This window comes from Borostomias antarcticus, assembly GCF_949987555.1.
Source record: "Borostomias antarcticus genome assembly, chromosome: 19".
NCBI classification, from domain to species: Eukaryota; Metazoa; Chordata; class Actinopteri; order Stomiiformes; family Stomiidae; genus Borostomias; species Borostomias antarcticus.
This window is the reverse complement of record NC_140252.1, coordinates 10,236,861-10,256,860: the sequence shown is the minus strand read 5'-3', so window position 1 is coordinate 10,256,860 and position 20,000 is coordinate 10,236,861. Positions and strand designations below refer to the sequence as shown.

Here is a 20,000-nt window from a genome sequence, read left to right as displayed (position 1 = left end):
ATACACGAATGGGCTGTGTTGCTATGCAGACCACAGGGGGTGTGTCTGTTTTTGAGTGGTACCACCTGTCCCCCCCACTCCGCCCTTCATACAGGACAGGACAGCACATTTGCTGCTCTTGACCTCCAGGCCGGACCATTCCGGAAAGCGGTCCATCCTAGTGAGCTACTGTACTGTTCACACACACACACACACGCACGCACGCACACACGCACACACACACACAGACAGTGCCCCCCGGGTTAAAAACAGGTCCTGAACTCTGGTTGAGCGGACAGACCAAGTGATCAAACGGGGGGTGGGCATGACTTGGCCCGCTCCGCCGGGAGTAAAACTCTTATTGATCTGCCGACTGACAGAGGTCTGCGGGCGTCCAATCAGCAGCAGGGAGAACAAGAGACCGGGGCCACCGCCACGTCCCTTATCCTCCACAAAGAGACCGGGGGGGGAGGGGGGGGGGGGGGGGGGGGAGGGGAGTGACAGAGGGCAGGGTCTGAATGAAAACAACAAGGAGGAGACCAGACACAAAGAGATGGAGAAAGCGAGAGAGAGAGAGACAGAGACACTGAGAGAGAGGAGGGGCGAGAGAGACAGGGACACAGAGGGGAAGAGAGAGAGAGAGAGAGAGAGAGAAGAGAGCCTGAACAGAGGACAATGAGGAAGATAGAGGGTGATAAAGAATGCTGAGAGGCAGATTAATTAGATGAACAAGGTAGGTGTAAACAGTAAACATGGTAAACAAGGTAGGTGTAAACAGTAAACATGGTAAACAAGGTAGGTGTAAACAGTAAACATGCTGTGCCTGACCCACCACGCGTGTTTAAATGACATTTTGAAAGTGTTGTTCGTTTTATGTGCGGGAGTCACGTCTGTGTTCCTGAAGTCCATTAACTGGGAACGAAAAATGACTCGATGCTGCTTCAGGTTGCTGACGCGCTTTCTGGCTACCAAGGAATGCAGCTCTCACGCAGCAGACTCGTTTGCGTTTTGCGCTCAACATTAAAGTAACAAAGAAATTAAACGTGACAGTAGGCTACAGCCTACAGGCAACATGTAGGTCTACATACAGTTCTGTTTTTATTCACAGTAGGATACAGTACGTGTTTATTATGACAGATTTAAGCAAGTAGGCCTACAGTACTGTAATGAAAATCCCACCAGTAACCAGATAGCAGGCTCAAAAAAAAAAATTTTTTTTAAGCCTGTGCGGTAGACCGGGAGGTTCGGATCTCTGAAGTTCGGATGAGTGGGGTCCTCCTGTATTCTATTCTCAAAACCCACTAATCACTGAGAAGGGGAACGTTTCAGGTGTTACACCTAACCCGAGAGTGGGGAAGGAATTGAGTGTGACACCTCCAGCCCACCGGACCAAAGTTTTCCGTGTCGTTAATGGTTGGGGAAGGTATTGAGTGCGACACCGCCTGCCCACCAGGCAGAAGTTTCCCATGTCGTTAAAGGCTGGGGAAGGTATTGAGTGCGACACCGCCTGCCTACCTGCAGGAGTTTCCAGCGCATGTTGAGGTCGTCCAGCTGTCGGGAGGAGATGGAGGAGAGCTGGACGTCCAGGGGGGTCAAGTCCGCCGACAGCTCGTTCACCGCCCGCACCTCCTGCCTCAGAGGGGCCATCTCCTCCTTGAAGGCCTGGACACACACGCACACGCACACACACACACACACACAGGCACGCACGCACGCACTTACGCACACAAGCACACACACGCACACACACACAGGCACGCACACACACACAGACACACACACAGACACACACACACAGTGTCAGTGTTCAGCTCGGAGTTGATGTGAAAGGAGACTGGCGTCAGGCGACAAGGGAAGTTGATTAATGATGTTATGTCTGCCACTGATGTTGGCTACATTATTGGTGTTTTCTCTCTCTCTCTCTCTCTCTCTCTCTCTCTCTCTCTCTCTCTCTCTCTCTCTCTCTCTCATCTCTCTCTCTCTCTCTCTCTCTCTCTCTCTCTCTCTCTCTCTCTCTCTCTCTCTCTCTCTCTCTCTCTCTCTCTCTCTCTCTCTCTCTCTCTCTCTCTCTCTCTCTCTCTCTCTCTCTCTCTAATCCAACCCTTATTCTACTCCCCCTCTACCCCCTCCCTTAGTTCGGTCCAGATCTGGATTGGAGCCTAGACTTTGAGGATGGATGACCTAATACACCCCCCCCCCCCCCCTCACCTCCCTCCCTCCCTCCCTCCCACTCTCTCTCCCTCCCTCCCTCCCTCCCTCCCTCCTTCCTTCCTTCCTTCCCTCCCTCCCTCCCTCCCTCCCTCCCTCCTTCCCTCTCTCCTTCCCTCTCTCCCTCCCTCCCTCCTTCCCTCTCTCTCCTTCCCTCTCTCCCTCCCTCCCTCCTTCCCTCCCTCTCTCCCTCCCTCCCTCCTTCCTCCCTCTCTCCCTCCCTCCCTCCTTCTCTCCCTCCCTCCTTCCCTCCCTCCCTCACCGTGGTCTTGTCGATGTGGTCCTGCAGTGAGTCGATCAGCAGGTCACCGACAGGTTGCCAGGCGACGCGGTCGTCCTCTGCGCCGGCCAGTCGCAGGTCCAGCTGGTCCATGCTGCTCTGCAGCTCCTGCAGCCGCTCCAGCGCCAGCTCCACCTGCCGCTGCCACGCCCCCACCCGCCCCTGCAGGCGCTCCCAGCGCTCGCACACCTCCGCCGTCTGCTTGCGGATGGCCCGGGCCACGCCCCTCGCCCTCTCCTCCGGGGTCACGTCTGGGGGGAGGGGGGAGGGGACACAACAGCGGTGAGGGGCAGAGTAACGACGAGCCAGACGTCAGAGGAAAACGGTAAACATCGTCGTCCCCTACCCATGATGCAATGTCCCTTTGTGGTAATGAAGGAGTGGAAACGCGATGTTTTCATGAACGTCCGAATCGGAATCCGTTTCTTGCCATGCGGTTTTACAACATACTAGGAATCTGCTTTCGGGCGAGGTGCATAACATTGAGACCACTTTGGACAGGGTGCAGGGACGAGACAGGACAGCGCATAATATGAAATGTTTGAAGTGATATTCATTTCATGTGCGTGATGTTTAACTCCCGGAACTCTAAGACCTTGTGTGAAAAGTACAAGGGCCTCTGAGCACTTTCTTTCAATTCTGGAAATCCAGAAAACTGCTGACATGGCTTTCCTCAATAGCCCGGCAAAGATGCGATGTGCATCAGTCTGTTTTTTGTGTGTGTTTTGCTTGCGTCCTGGGATGCAGTTACTGTATGCTGCTCGTGCGTTTGTGAAACGTCCGGCCGTTGGCAGCCAAATCAAAGGGATTCAGCGAAGTACGACGCATAAATTCTGACCGTTGGATTTAATTCGTCCCGTTTCTGGCTCCGTCTAGAGCGTGTTGTTCAAAGAGAAGTCTCGGCCAATTAAGGTGAACCTCCTGACCTGCGCAGAGCCAGGCTTCAGAACGGGCTACTATTCAGGGGTCCTCGTGACATTTGAAGCGCGAGCCTCTCGGTGCGAGGTCGTCGATCGACGCGCAGTCTCCAGTGGTGAAAATGGAACTCCCGACCTCATGTAGCTTCTGGGAGCTCGGCCGCGTGTGTCTGAGAGACGCCTCACGCCACGGTCCTCTCTCCTCACGCCACGGTCCTCTCTCCTCACGCCACGGTCCTCTCTCCTCACGCCACGGTCCTCTCTTCACGCCACGGTCCTCTCTCCTCACGCCACGGTCCTCTCTCCTCACGCCACGGTCCTCTCTCCTCACGCCACGGTCCTCTCCTCACGCCACGGTCCTCTCTCCTCACGCCACGGGCCTCTCTCCTCACGCCACGGTCCTCTCTCCTCACGCCACGGGCCTCTCTCCTCACGCCACGGTCCTCTCTCCTCACGCCACGGGCCTCTCTCCTCACGCCACGGTCCTCTCTCCTCACGCCACGGTCCTCTCCTCACGCCACGGGCCTCTCTCCTCACGCCACGGTCCTCTCTCCTCACGCCACGGTCCTCTCTCCTCACGCCACGGTCCTCTCTCCTCACGCCACGGGCCTCTCTCCTCACGCCACGGGCCTCTCTCCTCACGCCACGGTCCTCTCCTCACGCCACGGGCCTCTCTCCTCACGCCACGGTCCTCTCTCCTCACGCCACGGGCCTCTCTCCTCACGCCACGGGCCTGTCTCCGTGCGCCGCAGCGTCGATCACGGCCGACTCAACCTCACAGACTCCCCGTCTAACGGCGTGACTACATGACCGAGCCATCTGATCTATCCAACATGATCCAACTACCTCAATAAGAGTCCTCTTGATCTATGGTGTGAAATATAACTGCAACTGATAAATGTACCCACAATGCACCTAACCCTGATACTAACCTATGAGAATCCTAATATTTAGAACAAGCACCAAAAGAGCTTCTCAAACTCTGTTGATGTAGAAAGTAGACGGGCTCCTGGGTAGAACTGAGCCCCCACGCATCCTTTTTTTATGCCCAAAACAAAATGGACTCGCAGTGGGGAAAAGCGCCCCCAGGTGGCGGGCTCTGGTACGTGTGTGACGGACCCACATACATACTGAGGCACACGGGTCGATCAAGCGTCCAACGAGAAGGAGGAGGGAGGAGAGGAGGAGGGAGGAGAAGAGGAGGAGGGGGAGAGAGGTTGAAGGAGGACGGCGGTCTCGGAGGCCTGGGGCGACCAGATTAGATTAGATTAGGTGTTCCTGTGTCTGTGCATCGCCATGCAGAACGCTGTAATTCAGTATTACTATGCATGCCAATGACCATCTCCATGAGCCTCCGACGTGCTCGCTCTCATTCCATCCATTCCTCTCTCTCTCTCCCTCCCTCCCTCCCTCCCTCCCTCCCTCTCTCTCTCCCTCTCTCTCTCTCTCCCTCCCTCTCTCTCTCGCTCCCTCCATCCCTCCTTCTTCTGCACATCTCTCCTGCGATCTCAGCGCTGGTTATTGTTCGTCGGACCAGAGCGTGTTGGCGAGGGGCTGGCGGCGATTACATCACCGTTTCATCACCCGGGGATGGCTGGGCGGGCGCCCGTGCGCGTTTAGTATTCCGGTGCATTCTGGGATGCCCGGAGCCTCAATTAAACTCTGTTACTCGGTTTTCTAAGGACACTGTAGGGCCACACCACTCAAATCATTCCCCCAAAACTGAGACTTGTTACACACATAGGTTCAATTAAAACTAAATGAAATGTACTACTAGAAATCCCTGGACAACCATCAGTAAACCCTAGTTATATGAGAGCACGTGTGACGGGGGCTGTGAAGGTAAGGCAGAGGAAACGCGTGGTTCGGCCGTTTACCATGCGCAAAAAAACGAAAAAGACCTTCTGTGCAACGGATATTTCTTTCCTGCAAATGCAGCATATTGCCTCATCCAAATTCGTAGCTGTCACTTGTATTCGGCATAAGTAATTCTTTACGGTGTTTTATGAGGATATCATTGAGTCTTTTTCATGTAGGCCTGAGGCCCAGTAGACCAGAATCTTGAGTTTGCGGTAGACTAGGCCTATATGATCCAATTTTTCAGGCCAGTTCCATCCATCCAAATTATTTAAAAACATTAAATTGCATGCACTGCCATTACATAATATAATGTGATCATAATCATCTTTAATGGCCGGATTTCCCGAACGAGTTAAGAAGCACTTAACTCCAAAGTACTTCTTAACTCCCATACAAAGGGTTGCTTAAGAAGGGTTCCTTAAGAAGGTTCTTTATCGGGAAACCCGGCCAATGTGGGTCTGTATGCCTACACACGTAGGTAATAATACAAATAAAAATAAAATGTTAAAGCGGATGGCTGCGCATTTAGTTCTTTCTGAATTGCAAAACAGCCCAAAGGTCTTGACAGCAACAAAAACATATAATTGAAAATGACAATAAAAGCCTATATATGTTCAACTTGTTCTATTGTCTTCTATGTTCAAGAATGTAGCGTACTACTGAATTGTTCTTTGTGTGGTTCAACTGGGCTTCTTCTGTCTGGCGTGTCGGCTATGAAAACATAATGAAAATGGCGGCAGTGCCTTCCATAATAACATTATGGCCAACACAAAGTTATGAAAACAGAGATGTCTTAACATAAACCATATTAGGAAACAAACGGCTGACTTTGCAACTGGGAGAGACGGGCTGTGCACCTGTGTGTGTGTGTGTGTGTGTGTGTGTGTGTGTGTGTGTGTGTGTGTGTGTGTGTGTGTGTGTGTGTGTGTGTGTGTGTGTGTGTGTGTGTGTGTGTGTGTGTGTGTGTGTGTGTGTGTGTGCGTGCGTGCGTGCGTGCGCGCGTGTGTGTGAGACTCAAAGGGAGAGAGAGCCCAGTGCTGGAATCCTACAATCATCACACTCAGGGCTGTAAAATGGATTTTCCATGTTCAGGTAATTAAAAACTCTCCTGTTTCAGGTGTTCTCACCAGTTTAAACAGTGCTGGTTTTAGAGATGTTGTTCTCACCAGTTTAAACAGTGCTGGTTTTAGAGATGTTGTTCTCACCAGTTTAAACAGTGCTGGTTTTAGAGATGTTGTTCTCACCAGTTTAAACAGTGCTGGTTTTAGAGATGTTGTTCTCACCAGTTTAAACAGTGCTGGTTTTAGTGATGTTGTTCTCACCAGTTTAAACAGTGCTGGTTTTAGAGATGTTGTTCTCACCAGTTTTGGGCTGCAGGTTCTTGCGTGGTTCACCGGGCCCTTCGATTGGCTGGTCGGCCAGGAACATGCGCGCCTGGTCCAGTGCGCTGATCACCACGTGCTCACGGTCCTTCATCTCCGACCGCAAGGCCTGGGGAGGCGCGCGCACACACACACACACACACACACACACACACACACACACACACACACACACACACACACACACACACACACACACACACACACACACACACACACACACACAGGGATTAGTCAATGTCTCTGGCACGATCAGCCAATGAATAGGCGAGAATTGTTATACACAGAGTAGAGAATAGTTACAGTGGAGTGTCAGTCAACAACAACAACAAAAACAACAACTGTCTTTTAGCGAAGGCAACCGTGGAAGCATTAGCTCCTCTCCTCTCCTCTCGGGGAGCCCATTAGCTCCTCTCCTCTCGGGGAGCCCATTAGCTCCTCTCCTCTCGGGGAGCCCATTAGCTCCTCTCCTCTCGGGGAGCCCATTAGCTCATCTCGGGGTCCTGAGAGTCCGGCCGGGGGGGGGCAGTGATAGCTCCGCCGCCATCATCTCTCCCCCCGGTCCCGTCCTTGTCTCTGACCTCTACCTGACCCCGTGTCCTGCGGCCGCCGGATCGCCCCGCCTCAGAAAAGGCATCTCCGTTCAAATCGAACGCGCCCGGCGCCAGACTAAGCCTGGGAGCGCCCCAGATCAGCGCTGTTCTGCCCCAGAGATGCTGTAAACCTCTCCATAGCAACAGTTGTTGGAGTTATTATGGGCTGCAGTTCTAAATGAGCTCACGGTCTGGCAACGAGGGGATGGAGAGGGAGGGATGGAGGGATGGAGAGGCAGGGATGGAGGGATGGAGAGGCAGGGATGGAGGGATGGAGAGGGAGGGATGGAAGAAAGGAGAGGGAGGGATGGAGAGGGAGGGATGGAGGGATGGAGAGGGAGGGATGGAGGGATGGAGAGGGAGGGAAGGAGAGGGAGTCATTATTGAATTGTATTCTTGACGTTTTGGCAATATTGTTCACCTGACATTCATGCCAATAAAGCATATTAAATTGGATTAAACTGAATTGAGAGAGAGAATTAAAGTGTGTGAAAGAGAGAGTGAGAGAAAGAAAGTGAGAGAGAGAGAGAGAGGGGGAGAGAGAGGGGGCAGGTGTGTGAGAGAAGGAGAGGGCAGTAGAGGGCTGGAGAGGGCAGTAGAGGGCAGTAGAGGGCTGGAGAGGGCAGTAAAGGGCAGTAGAGGGCTGGAGAGGGCAGTAGAGGGCTGGAGAGGGCAGTAGAGGGCAGTAGAGGGCAGTAGAGGGCTGGAGAGGGCAGTAGAGGGCAGTAGAGGGCTGGAGAGGGCAGTAGAGGGCTGGAGAGGGCAGTAGAGGGCAGTAGAGGGCTGGAGAGGGCTGGAGAGGGCAGTAGAGGGCTGGAGAGGGAAGTAGAGGGCAGTAGAGGGCTGGAGAGGGCAGTAGAGGGCAGTAGAGGGCAGTAGAGGGCTGGAGAGGGCAGTAGAGGGCAGTAGAGGGCAGTAGAGGGCTGGAGAGGGCAGTAGAGGGCAGTAGAGGGCTGTAGTGGGCTGGAGAGGGCAGTAGAGGGCTGGAGAGGGCTGGAGAGGGCAGTAGAGGGCAGTAGAGGGCTGTAGTGGGCTGGAGAGGGAAGTAGAGGGCAGTAGAGGGCTGGAGAGGGAAGTAGAGGGCAGTAGAGGGCTGGAGAGGGCAGTAGAGGGCAGTAGAGGGCTGGAGAGGGCAGTAGAGGGCAGTAGAGGGCAGTAGAGGGCAGTAGAGGGCTGGAGAGGGCAGTAGAGGGCAGTAGAGGGCTGTAGAGGGCTGTAGAGGGCTGGAGAGGGCAGTAGAGGGCTGGAGAGGGCAGTAGAGGGCAGTAGAGGGCAGTAGAGGGCTGGAGAGGGCTGGAGAGGGCTGGAGAGGGCAGTAGAGGGCTGTAGTGGGCTGGAGAGGGCTGGAGAGGGCAGTAGAGGGCTGGAGAGGGCAGTAGAGGGCTGGAGAGGGCAGTAGAGGGCAGTAGAGGGCAGGAGAGGCAGGGGGTCAAATGAGACGTTTCTCAGAGATCAGTGTGAAATTGGTCGAGCATGAGCGCGCACACACACACACACACACAGCCGTGAGCACACACACACACACACACACACACACACACGCAAGCATAAAAGCAGACACAAACACATTCCCTCGCCAATTAATTTATCTATGCCTCCTTCCTTCTCATTCTCTCTAAGCACATACACACACATACACACACACACACACACACACACACACACACACACACACACTCCCTCATCCTCTCTAATACACATGTACATGTACACACGTGTGTACACACACACACACACACACACACACACACACACACACACAGACACACACAGACAGACACCCACACTTCCTCATCCTCTCTAATACACATGTACATGTACACACACACACACACACACACAGGGACGTGCTGGTCATCTGTAGGTCACTGGGGATTTCTGGGACTGGGAGGAATTTCTGAGACTCGTTAAAAATAGGCGAGAACGTCAGGAGAGCAGAGGACAGACGTTCGGAGAGCAGAGGCCACTCAGTCTTTTCCAGAGATAAAAGAGTCTAAAACTCGCTTACGAACCCTTCCTTCATCTAGTTTGACCCTGTACTTGAAGAGCAGAAAAACATCATTGTCCTCCATCCTTTGAAATCAGAGTTACTGGAGGATTAGTGTTAGGTGCATTGTGGGTACTATTATCGTAGCGAAAGCCCTTCACATAATATATTAGTTTGGTTTATTTGAGCTTTTTGTATGATATTAGTAAAATAGTGTTTTTGGCTCGGTCGTGTACTGTAGTGAATCAGATCCATTCAGTCACTACCACAAAGGAACATTCACACAGGAGGTGCTGCACTCTGGTCCGCGCGCTACGTATGACTACCAAGCCCTTCCTTTAGACTGAGGACTGGGGGGGGTTCCTTTAGACTGAGGACTGGGGGGGGTTTCCTTTGGACTGAGGACTAGGGGGGGGTTCCTTTGGACTGAGGACTAGGGGGGGGTTCCTTTAGACTGAGGACTAGGGGGGGGTTCCTTTAGACTGAGGACTAGGGGGGGGTTTCCTTTGGACTGAGGACTAGGGGGGGTTTCCTTTAGACTGAGGACTAGGGGGGGGGTTCCTTTAGACTGAGGACTAGGGGGGGTTTCCTTTAGACTGAGGACTAGGGGGGTTCCTTTAGACTGAGGACTAGGGGGGGTTTCCTTTAGACTGAGGACTAGGGGGGGTTCCTTTAGACTGAGGACTAGGGGGGGGTTCCTTTAGACTGAGGACTAGGGGGGGTTTCCTTTAGACTGAGGACTAGGGGGGGTTTCCTTTAGACTGAGGACTAGGGGGGGTTCCTTTAGACTGAGGACTAGGGGGGGTTTCCTTTAGACTGAGGACTAGGGGGGGTTTCCTTTAGACTGAGGACTAGGGGGGGTTTCCTTTAGACTGAGGACTAGGGGGGGTTTCCTTTAGACTGAGGACTAGGGGGGGTTTCCTTTAGACTGAGGACTAGGGGGGTTCCTTTAGACTGAGGACTAGGGGGGGTTTCCTTTAGACTGAGGACTAGGGGGGGTTCCTTTAGACTGAGGACTAGGGGGGGTTTCCTTTAGACTGAGGACTAGGGGGGGTTCCTTTAGACTGAGGACTAGGGGGGGTTCCTTTTGACTGAGGACTAGGGGGGGTTCCTTTAGACTGAGGACTAGGGGGGGGTTTCCTTTAGACTGAGGACTAGGGGGGGGTTTCCTTTAGACTGAGGACTAGGGGGGGTTTCCTTTAGACTGAGGACTAGGGGGGGTTCCTTTAGACTGAGGACTAGGGGGGGTTTCCTTTAGACTGAGGACTAGGGGGGGGTTTCCTTTAGACTGAGGACTAGGGGGGGTTTCCTTTAGACTGAGGACTAGGGGGGGTTCCTTTAGACTGAGGACTGACCTGCCCACCAATCCCCGTCTTCGCACCGCTGAGGGACAAAAGGACCATCGGGCGCCCTGATTGGCTAAGGAAGAAAAGGCCCGTTGGGCGCCCTGATTGGCTAAGGGAGATAAGGCCTGTCGGGCGCCCTGATTGGCTAAGGGAGAAAAGGCCCATCAGGCGCCATGATTGAATCAGCGGCGCTAATGAGAGGTTCACTCGGTTCCATTGATTCCTTCCCTGCTTGTTTGGGAACTGGGTGACGGTTCCTCTAAGAGGAGACAGAGAAGGGGTGACGGTTCCTCTAAGAGGAGACAGAGAAGGGGTGACGGTTCCTCTAAGAGGAGACAGAGAAGGGGTGACGGTTCCTCTAAGAGGAGACAGAGAAGGGGTGACGGTTCCTCTAAGAGGAGACAGAGAAGGGACGATGGTTCCTCTAAGAGGAGACAGAGAAGGGGTGATGGTTCCTCTAAGAGGAGACAGAGAAGGGGTGACGGTTCCTCTAAGAGGAGACAGAGAAGGGGTGACGGTTCCTCTAAGAGGAGACAGAGAAGGGACGATGGTTCCTCTAAGAGGAGACAGAGAAGGAGTGACGGTTCCTCTAAGAGGAGACAGAGAAGGGGTGACGGTTCCTCTAAGAGGAGACAGAGAAGGGACGATGGTTCCTCTAAGAGGAGACAGAGAAGGGGTGACGGTTCCTCTAAGAGGAGACAGAGAAGGGGTGACGGTTCCTCTAAGAGGAGACAGAGAAGGGGTGACGGTTCCTCTAAGAGGAGACAGAGAAGGGGTGACGGTTCCTCTAAGAGGAGACAGAGAAGGGACGATGGTTCCTCTAAGAGGAGACAGAGAAGGGGTGATGGTTCCTCTAAGAGGAGACAGAGAAGGGGTGACGGTTCCTCTAAGAGGAGACAGAGAAGGGGTGACGGGTTCCTCTAAGAGGAGACAGAGAAGGGGTGACGGTTCCTCTAAGAGGAGACAGAGAAGGGGTGACGGTTCCTCTAAGAGGAGACAGAGAAGGGGGGATGAAGAGATGGAGAGGGTTGGAGGAAGAGGGGGGGGGGGGGTAAAAGAGAGATAGACACAAACCAGGACGAGAGGAAGAGAGCGCACGCACGTCTATAAATAGCCCGTCTCCTTACAGAGCATCCGCCCGTCACCACGGCGACCTGTCCTTGCCGGCGGAATGCGTCAGGAGGGGGTTGGCCCGGGGCCGAGCTGCGTCACCATGGCAATCCACAGCGTCACTCAGTTCTATAGACCCGACCCGCCCCCCCCCCCCCCCCCCCACACACACACCTGTCACTCACAACCTCACACAGAGACATGTCGGTGTCGAACCCGCCTCACCCCGCGTGGGCCGATAAGAGGTTTTTCTGTCTCTGTGCCCTGGCTATTCTCAGCACAAGAACATATACCTGTACATGCCTTGGTTGGTCGTGGTCGGGGCTCTGGAGGAGATCAAGGGCACATCCAGAAGAAGCTCACTGCCCACTGGTGTATAAGGTCATAGTTGGAGAGTTCAAGCCATTGGACTGAAACCATGCATAGGTGCAGACCACCAACTATAAAGGTGGGTCAAACTGAACACCATGTTGTCTGATCAGGGAACGTTGACTGCCAAAGCGTTTCTCTGTGACTGACCCAGATATCTGTACGCTGTTGTACTACATAAACGTTGAATCTCATCTACAATTCAGTTCCGACAAAACTGCTTTCCTCTTCAGCCATTGATACTTCAATACCAACAGCGATCATCATCCTCACAGTCTGAGGGTGAAGGCAGGTTGATCCTCACAGTCTGAGGGTGAAGGCAGGTTGATCCTCACAGTCTGAGGGTGAAGGCAGGTTCATCCTCACAGTCTGAGGGTGAAGGCAGGTTGATCCTCACAGTCTGAGGGTGAAGGCAGGTTCATCCTCACAGTCTGAGGGTGAAGGCAGGTTCATCCTCACAGTCTGAGGGTGAAGGCAGGTTCATCCTCACAGTCTGAGGGTGAAGGCAGGTTGATCATCACAGTCTGAGGGTGAAGGCAGGTGCGCGCGGCTGACGCGCTTCAGGCAGAGGCCTTTGAGGGGAGTCTTCAAACGGGCCGATATCAAACGCACGCCGCCGCGTCTCTGACTCAGAGATAACCCTGGGCGCGGGTGGACCCAGGCGCGAGGACAGGAGCGAGCTGGACCGGAGATGTGGGAGGGGAGGGCCGTGGGTACGGCTGAGACGGCGCTGGGCCGAGGTCATGACGGGGACGGATACACACCGCTGAGCTGTGAGAAACACAGCCAGAAGAGGTGATGGGTTTTTTGACTCGACAACACCACTGCAGGGGTATAGCTGTGAGTCATGCCCTTGGTGACAAGTGTGTGTGTGTGTGTGTGTGTGTGTGTGTGTGTGTGTGTGTGTGTGTGTGTGTGTGTGTGTGTGTGTGTGTGCGTGTGCGTGTGTGTGTGGGTGTGTGCGTAAGAGTGTGCTTCAGTCTAACTGTGTGTGTGTGTGTGTGTGTGTGTGTGTGTGTGTGTGTGTGTGTGTGTGTGTGTGGGTGTGTGTTTGTGTGTGTGTGTGTGTGTGTGTGTGAGGTTGTTGGCATCAGTTTGCGTCATATCTCCCAGTGCCCAGTCCAGAAGCCTGATAGCATCAAAACAAAGGGACGAGCTGAGATTTCCTAACCGACCAAAGGCTGCTCCTCTTTCTCTCCCTCCCTCCCTCCCTCCCTCCCTCCCTCCCTCTCTCTTTCATCTCTCCACTCAACCCTCATGTTCTTTCCTCCATGGGCTCCTAGCCCCCCCCGGCACTGCGGCACAGCGTGCGCCTGGCCCTCCAGACGGAGCGGTAGCGCCGTCTCCATCCTGTCCCACACATCTCCTTCCTCCCCCGCCTCCTCTTCTCCTCTACCCACTTGGGGGCGAGGGGACACTCATCTCTCCTCGTCTGTTCTTCCTCTCCTCGCCCCATGTGTATTTCTCATCATGCTCTCTCTCTCTCCCTCCCTCTCTCTCTCTCTCTCTCTCTCTCCCTCCCTTTCTACCTCCCTCCCTCTCTCTCCCTCCCTCCCTCCCTCCCTCCCTCCCTCTCTCTCCCTCTCTCTCGTGCGCACCGGAGAACAGCTCTGGGGCCTCGTTTGCCATCGCCAACGTTTAAAACCAGATAAACGGCGTGCCAGTAGCCTCCGCTCTCCCTCCCCTCTCTCCCCTCCCTCCCCTCCCTCCCCTCTCCCTCTCTCCCCTTCCTCCCCTCTCCATCCCCCTCCCTCCCCTCTCCCTCCCATCTCCCTCTCTCCCCTTCCTCCCCTCTCCATCCACCCTCCCTCCCCTCTCCCTCTCTCCCCTCCCTCCCCTCTCCCTCTCCCCTTCCTCCCCTCTCCATCCCCCCTCCCTCCCCTCTCCTCTCCCTCTCTCCCCTCCCCTCCCTCCCCTCTCCCTCCGCTCTCCCTCCCCTCTCCCTCCGCTCTCCCTCCCCTCTCACTCCCCTCTCCCTCTCCCCTTCCTCCCCTCTCCATCCCCCCTCCCTCCCCTCTCCTCTCCCTCTCTCCCCTCCCCTCCCTCCCCTCTCCCTCCGCTCTCCCTCCCCTCTCCCTCCCCTCTCCCTCCCCTCTCCCTCTCCCCTCCCTCCCCTCTCAAGCACACAGGGGAAGGGTTCAAGCACACAGGGGAGGGAGCTATTGTGACTGGAGGCGGAAACACGGTAACTGGCCTGCTAGCTCAGAGGAGCTACTTTTAGCTGGGACTCCACTAAGGCTAAAGGCTAGTTGCTGTCCAAAGCAACTATAGGATTGGATTTCAGGCCAAGGCTTTTTTTTTTACTCTACCTACCTCTCCAGTGACGCCCTCCACAAAAATAAGCCCAAATCTTTCTCAACTGTAGGACAGGAAATGAGCCTTGGCATCCCAAAGTAAAACACACCTTAAGCCCACCAGTACAGCGGAGGACAGCTGAGGTCACAGGGTCGGCCAGGCCCGGTTCAAACAGTGAGTTTGGATGACAGCTCTTTTGCATGATGCTTGTATTTGATGCATTTGATGGCTTTTGGAAATCATAACAACAGTGCCTTGTCACAGCGGCGCCCAATACGAACGTCCCCAGGATTGGAAGAATGGATGAGCTTCGCCTACCGACGCTCCCGTGAGAAGCTCCGCCCACTCTGAGTCATGCGCCTCCATCTCCTCAAGCAACTTGAACATTTCAAATCCTTATCTGTCTCTGTAATCTGCACTCTTGTACTTTACACACAAGGACAGACTATTGATCTCCAGTGATGCGGCCTCAAGCCTTGGCTTCTTCAGCAGTCCCACTTTGTTCATCCATCCTTTCTCATGCCTAGCCTGTTTTTTATCCTAAGGCACACCTGATTGGCTGAAGAAAGGCACACCTGATTGGCTGAAGAAAGGCACACCTGATTGGCTGAAGAAAGGCACACCTGCGGCGCTTCATTTAATTACTCCACCCGGTCATTGGACGCACCCCCTCCCACTGACTAACGTATACTTTGCGTAACCAAATCAGCAAAGTGGGACAGTTCTGCCTGTTACTTTACCCACAGCCTCTGACGCTCTGCGTGAGCCACGAGCCCGGAGAGTTTCCAGAGTGAATGAGGGGAAATGAGGAGAAACAAATTAAAAGTTCAAGTCCGTGACAGGTAATTATTCACAGCAAGCCAAATGACTTCTCTCTCTTTCTTTCCTTCTCTCTCAGGGGAAGATAAGCTATGGCGAGCACAGCGGTTTAATCCATTTAATTTTGCTTTACGACCTGCCCATCCAGGTACAAAAGATGCTAATCAATCATGCAGACAGCATGATTAAACTAGCTAATGTTGCCATTCTGCCTATATTATAGCTTTGACTGTGGACCTGCGTGATTACATTAGCTTAGCCTGAGCTACGTGCGTCAAGCTAGCCTGACTGAACGGCTACTTTTGTGCTAACGCTAGCGAAAACAATCTTAAAGCTCAGCATGCCCAAAAAACAAAGAGCTAATAATAACCGTAAACCACTTTAAACTAGCGAGCAGCAGACACAATATTTTGTACATGCCTCATTAAGCTTTACTCATAGTTTCCCTGATTTAAAGTATTTGGGGTTTCTCTTCAAATCTCCGCCACTCTCCTCAACAAGAGCCAACTGTTGCTGAGAGATAAAAGAAAAGCCAATGATTTAAAGGGTCTCGGTCTCTCTCTCTCCATCCCTCCCTAACTCTCTCTCTTTCTCTCTCTCTCCCTCCCTAACTCTCTCTCTCTCTCTAAAAGGCGTTAATTTAATAAAGCTGATTGATGAGTTTAATCAGCGCAACACAAACCAAGCCCTTTTACTGGATAATTGAATGTGTGATTAATAAAAGCTATTAAGGCCATATCAACGGACACACAACCGATACGCAGAGGAGGAGGAAGAAGAAGACTGCTCTTCTGGTCAGGGGGGATAGAACGCCCCTCCCTCTTTCATTCGTTCACATGACCCTGCGGGCGGGCAGCTGCGTTCGTGGCTGAAGAGCTGCTCTGGCGGAATCTGACAGCGCGACAGATAAAGTTGGTTCCGTTTCCCGCGCCCTCTGTCTCCGCCTCTCTTCCGCCTCGCTCCCCCGTCTAGTGAATCCCCCTCTCCCTCCTCTATCGCTCTCACTTAGCGTCCGTTTCTCATCCTTCCCTCTGTCTTTCCGCTAAAGTGCGTCGCGAGGCTCTATTATGTTAATACATCATCCTGAACCGAGGCCCCGCCCCCCAGACTCATCCTGAACCGAGGCCCCGCCCCCAGACTCACCCTGAACCGAGGCCCCGTCCCCAGACTCATCCTGAACCGAGGCCCCGCCCCCAGACTCACCCTGAACCGAGGCCCCGCCCCTAGACTCCGCCCCGCAGGCCACCATTTCCTTTCAACTCTTCAACTTTATTATCATCATTTCTCTGAGAGAGAGAGAGAAGAGAGAGGAGGGAGAGGAAGAGAGAGAGAGGAGAGGAAGAGAGAGAGGGAGAAGAAGAGAGAGAGAGGGAGAGGAAGAGAGAGAGAGAGAGAGGAAGAGAGAGGAGGGGAGAGGAAGAGAGAGAGAGGGAGAGAGGGGGAAATGCTAAAAGAGGAAAGAGAAAGAGGGAAAGGTCACTGGAGCATGAGACTGAAAGAGAGAGGGACAAAATGGGCGAGTGAGCGAGAGAGGAAAGAGAGAGAGAGAGAGAGGAGAATAAAAGAGGGAGATGAATAGAGACAGAGGTTGACAGAGGGATGCAGGGATGAAAAGAGGGAGGGTAAAAAGAGGAGGAAAAGGTTTTGGATTCTCCAGGTTACCGTCTCTTCTACCTCTTATCTAGCCAGTCTGACCCACCTCCTCCCCCTCCCCCCCTCCTCTTCCCCTCCTCCCCTCCTCCTCTCCTACCCCCCTACCCCCCTCCTTTCCTAGCCAGTCTGACCCACCTCCTCTCCTCTCCCTCCTCTCCTTCCCCCCTCCTCTCCCCTCCCCCCCTCCTCTCCTAGCAGTCCTGACCCAGCTCCTCTCCCTCCCCCCCTCCTCTCCTAGCCAGTCTGACCACCTCCTCTCCTCTCCATCCTTCCCTCCTCTCCCTCCTCTCCTCTCCCTCCTCTCCCTCCCCCCCTCCTCTCCTAGCCAGTCTGACCCAGCTCCTCTCCTCTCCCTCCTCTCCCCTCCCCCCCTCTCCTAGCCAGTCTGACCCACCTCCTCTCCCCTCCTCTCCCTCCTCCCCTCCCCCCCTCCTCTCCTAGCCAGTCTGACTCATCTCCCCTCCACCTCCCCTCCTCTGGAAACACACACACACTCACACACACACTTTCACGTACACAAAATCACACTTTTACACTTTTTATGCACAAAACACACACACATACTGTACAGATACAGATAACACACACGCACGCTCACACACACACACACACACACACACACACAAGCACATACTTTTAAGCAACACACACACAAAAGCACATACTTTTACAAAACACACACACACTCACACAGACACACACAGACACAAAAGCACATAATTTTACGAAACACACACACATTCTTTGCCTCTGCTGGCTGACACCTACACACACCGCTACCGATCTGAAGTGGTGTGGGAGATGTGTGCGTTGGTGGAGGAGTGTGTGTGTGTGTGCGCGTGTTGCCTTTGTGTGCGTATGTGTTTGTGTGAAATAAATAATGGCTTTGCGAACAGAAGGGACAGCGGGACCAGAGAAACCCATTAAGGGTTCCGTCAAAGCGCCGTCGCCCAACACAACGCCGTCGGTCAACACAACCCCCGACCCCGCCCCCTCTCTAAAAGCTCATCGCACGTTCTGGCGCCCACAGCCGCCTCGAGGCGGTAACACAGCGCTTGAGTAAACCGTCATGATGGGTTTTCCGGCGGAGTGGCTGTTTAGATGGCGATCATGATCATGTTGACCGTGGTTGTGGTCATGTTGGCCGTGGTTGTGGTCATGTTGGCCGTGGTTGTGGTCATGTTGGCCGTGGTTGTGGTCATGTTGGCCGTGGTTGTGGTCATGTTGGCCGTGGTTGTGGTCATGTTGGCCGTGGTTGTGGTCATGCTGGCCGTGGTTGTGTTCATGTTGGCCGTGGTTGTGGTCATGCTGGCCGTGGTTGTGGTCATGTTGTGGTGCTGACCTGGCAGTGGCTGTGCTGCTGCAGCAGGGTGGGGAGGTCTCCTCCGATGGGCATCTGCTTGGCCAGGTCCTGGTCCTTACAGCACATCCACCCCCACAGGTCCTCCAGCAGCGCCAGCAGACGGGTCCACCGCTCCGCGCTGGCCTCCAGGTGGGCCCTGCACACACACACACACACACACACCTGGTTACACACGCTCCACACACCTGGTTACACACACCTGGTAACACACGCTCCACACACCTGGTTACACACGCTCCACACACCTGGTTACACACACCTGGTTACACACGCTCCACACACCTGGTTACACACGCTCCACACACCTGGTTACACACACCTGGTTACACACGCTCCACACACCTGGTTACACACACCTGGTTCCACACACCTGGTTACATACTCTCCACACACCTGGCTACACACGCTCCACACACCTGGCTACAAAGACCTGGTTACACACACCTGGTTACACACGCTCCACACACCTGGTTACACACGCTCCACACACCTGGTTACACACACCTGGTTACACACGCTCCACACACCTGGTTACACACACCTGGTTACACACGCTCCACACACCTGGTTACACACGCTCCACACACCTGGTTACACACACCTGGTTACATACTCTCCACACACCTGGCTACACACGCTCCACACACCTGGCTACAAAGACCTGGTTACACACACCTGGTTACACACGCTCCACACACCTGGTTACACACGCTCCACACACCTGGTTACACACACCTGGTTACACACGCTCCACACACCTGGTTACACACACCTGGTTACACCCGCTCCACACACCTGGTTACACACACCTGGTTACACACGCTCCACACACCTGGTTACACACACCTGGTTACATACTCTCCACACACCTGGCTACACACGCTCCACACACCTGGCTACAAAGACCTGGTTACACACACCTGGTTACACACGATCCACACACCTGGTTACACACGCTCCACACACCTGGTTACACACTCTCCACACACCTGGCTACAAAGACCTGGTTACACACACCTGGTTACACACTCTCCACACACCTGGCTGCACACACCTGGTTACACACGCTCCACACACCTGGCTACACACTCTCCACACACCTGGCTACACACTCTCCACACACCTGGTTACACACTCTCCACACACCCGGTTACACACACCTGGTTACACACTCTCCACACACCTGGTTACACACTCTCCACACACCTGGCTACACTCCTGGTTACACACTCTCCACACACCTGGTTACACACACCTGGTTACACACTCTCCACACACCTGGTTACACACAATCCACACACCTGGTTACGCACACCTGGTTACACACTCTCCACACACCTGGTTACACACTCTCCACACACCTAATTACACACACCTGGTTAAACACTCTCCACACTGTGTTAGATACACAATTCAAAGCAGGTTAGAATTCATCCATTCTTTCGCAATTCATCAGGCATTAAGCACAATACATTAGAGAAGTATGCAAGAGCTGGACTGAGGGGGTTGTGTGTGTGTGTGTGTGTGTGTGTGTGTGTGTGTGTGTGTGTGAGAGAGTGAGTTCTGGTTAGACAGCCTCCCCACAGCGTGATGCATCTGAACGCAACGTTAGGCCCCGCCCATATCCGCGTTCCAATTACACATGTTGTGTAATTAAGACATAATTGACTTTAAACGTTAACCCAACGCACCAGCGCGCGCCCCCACGCACGCACGCACGCACGGCACCACACACATACACACACACACACACACACACACACACACACACACACTCACACACACACACACACACACAGCTGCCAGGCCGGCAGCCCCTCTCTCCTGTGGGGATACAGT

General features: G+C 53.9%; 1 protein-coding gene across 1 annotated transcript in view; it reads right to left on the bottom strand.

Annotated features, from left to right (window-relative positions):
• Positions 1 to 20,000, bottom strand: part of LOC311321941 (utrophin-like) — a gene marked incomplete at its 3' end in the record, with an annotated part of 104,371 nt that overhangs the window by 14,329 nt on the left and 70,042 nt on the right. The window contains exons 43-47 of the mRNA XM_084453956.1: positions 19,054 to 19,081; positions 18,141 to 18,297; positions 6,606 to 6,735; positions 2,450 to 2,718; positions 1,495 to 1,641 (exon numbers count right to left, since the gene is read on the bottom strand). Coding sequence (XP_084310082.1) covers positions 1,495 to 1,641; positions 2,450 to 2,718; positions 6,606 to 6,735; positions 18,141 to 18,297; positions 19,054 to 19,081 — 731 coding nt within the window. The remainder of the gene's footprint in view (positions 1 to 1,494; positions 1,642 to 2,449; positions 2,719 to 6,605; positions 6,736 to 18,140; positions 18,298 to 19,053; positions 19,082 to 20,000) is intronic.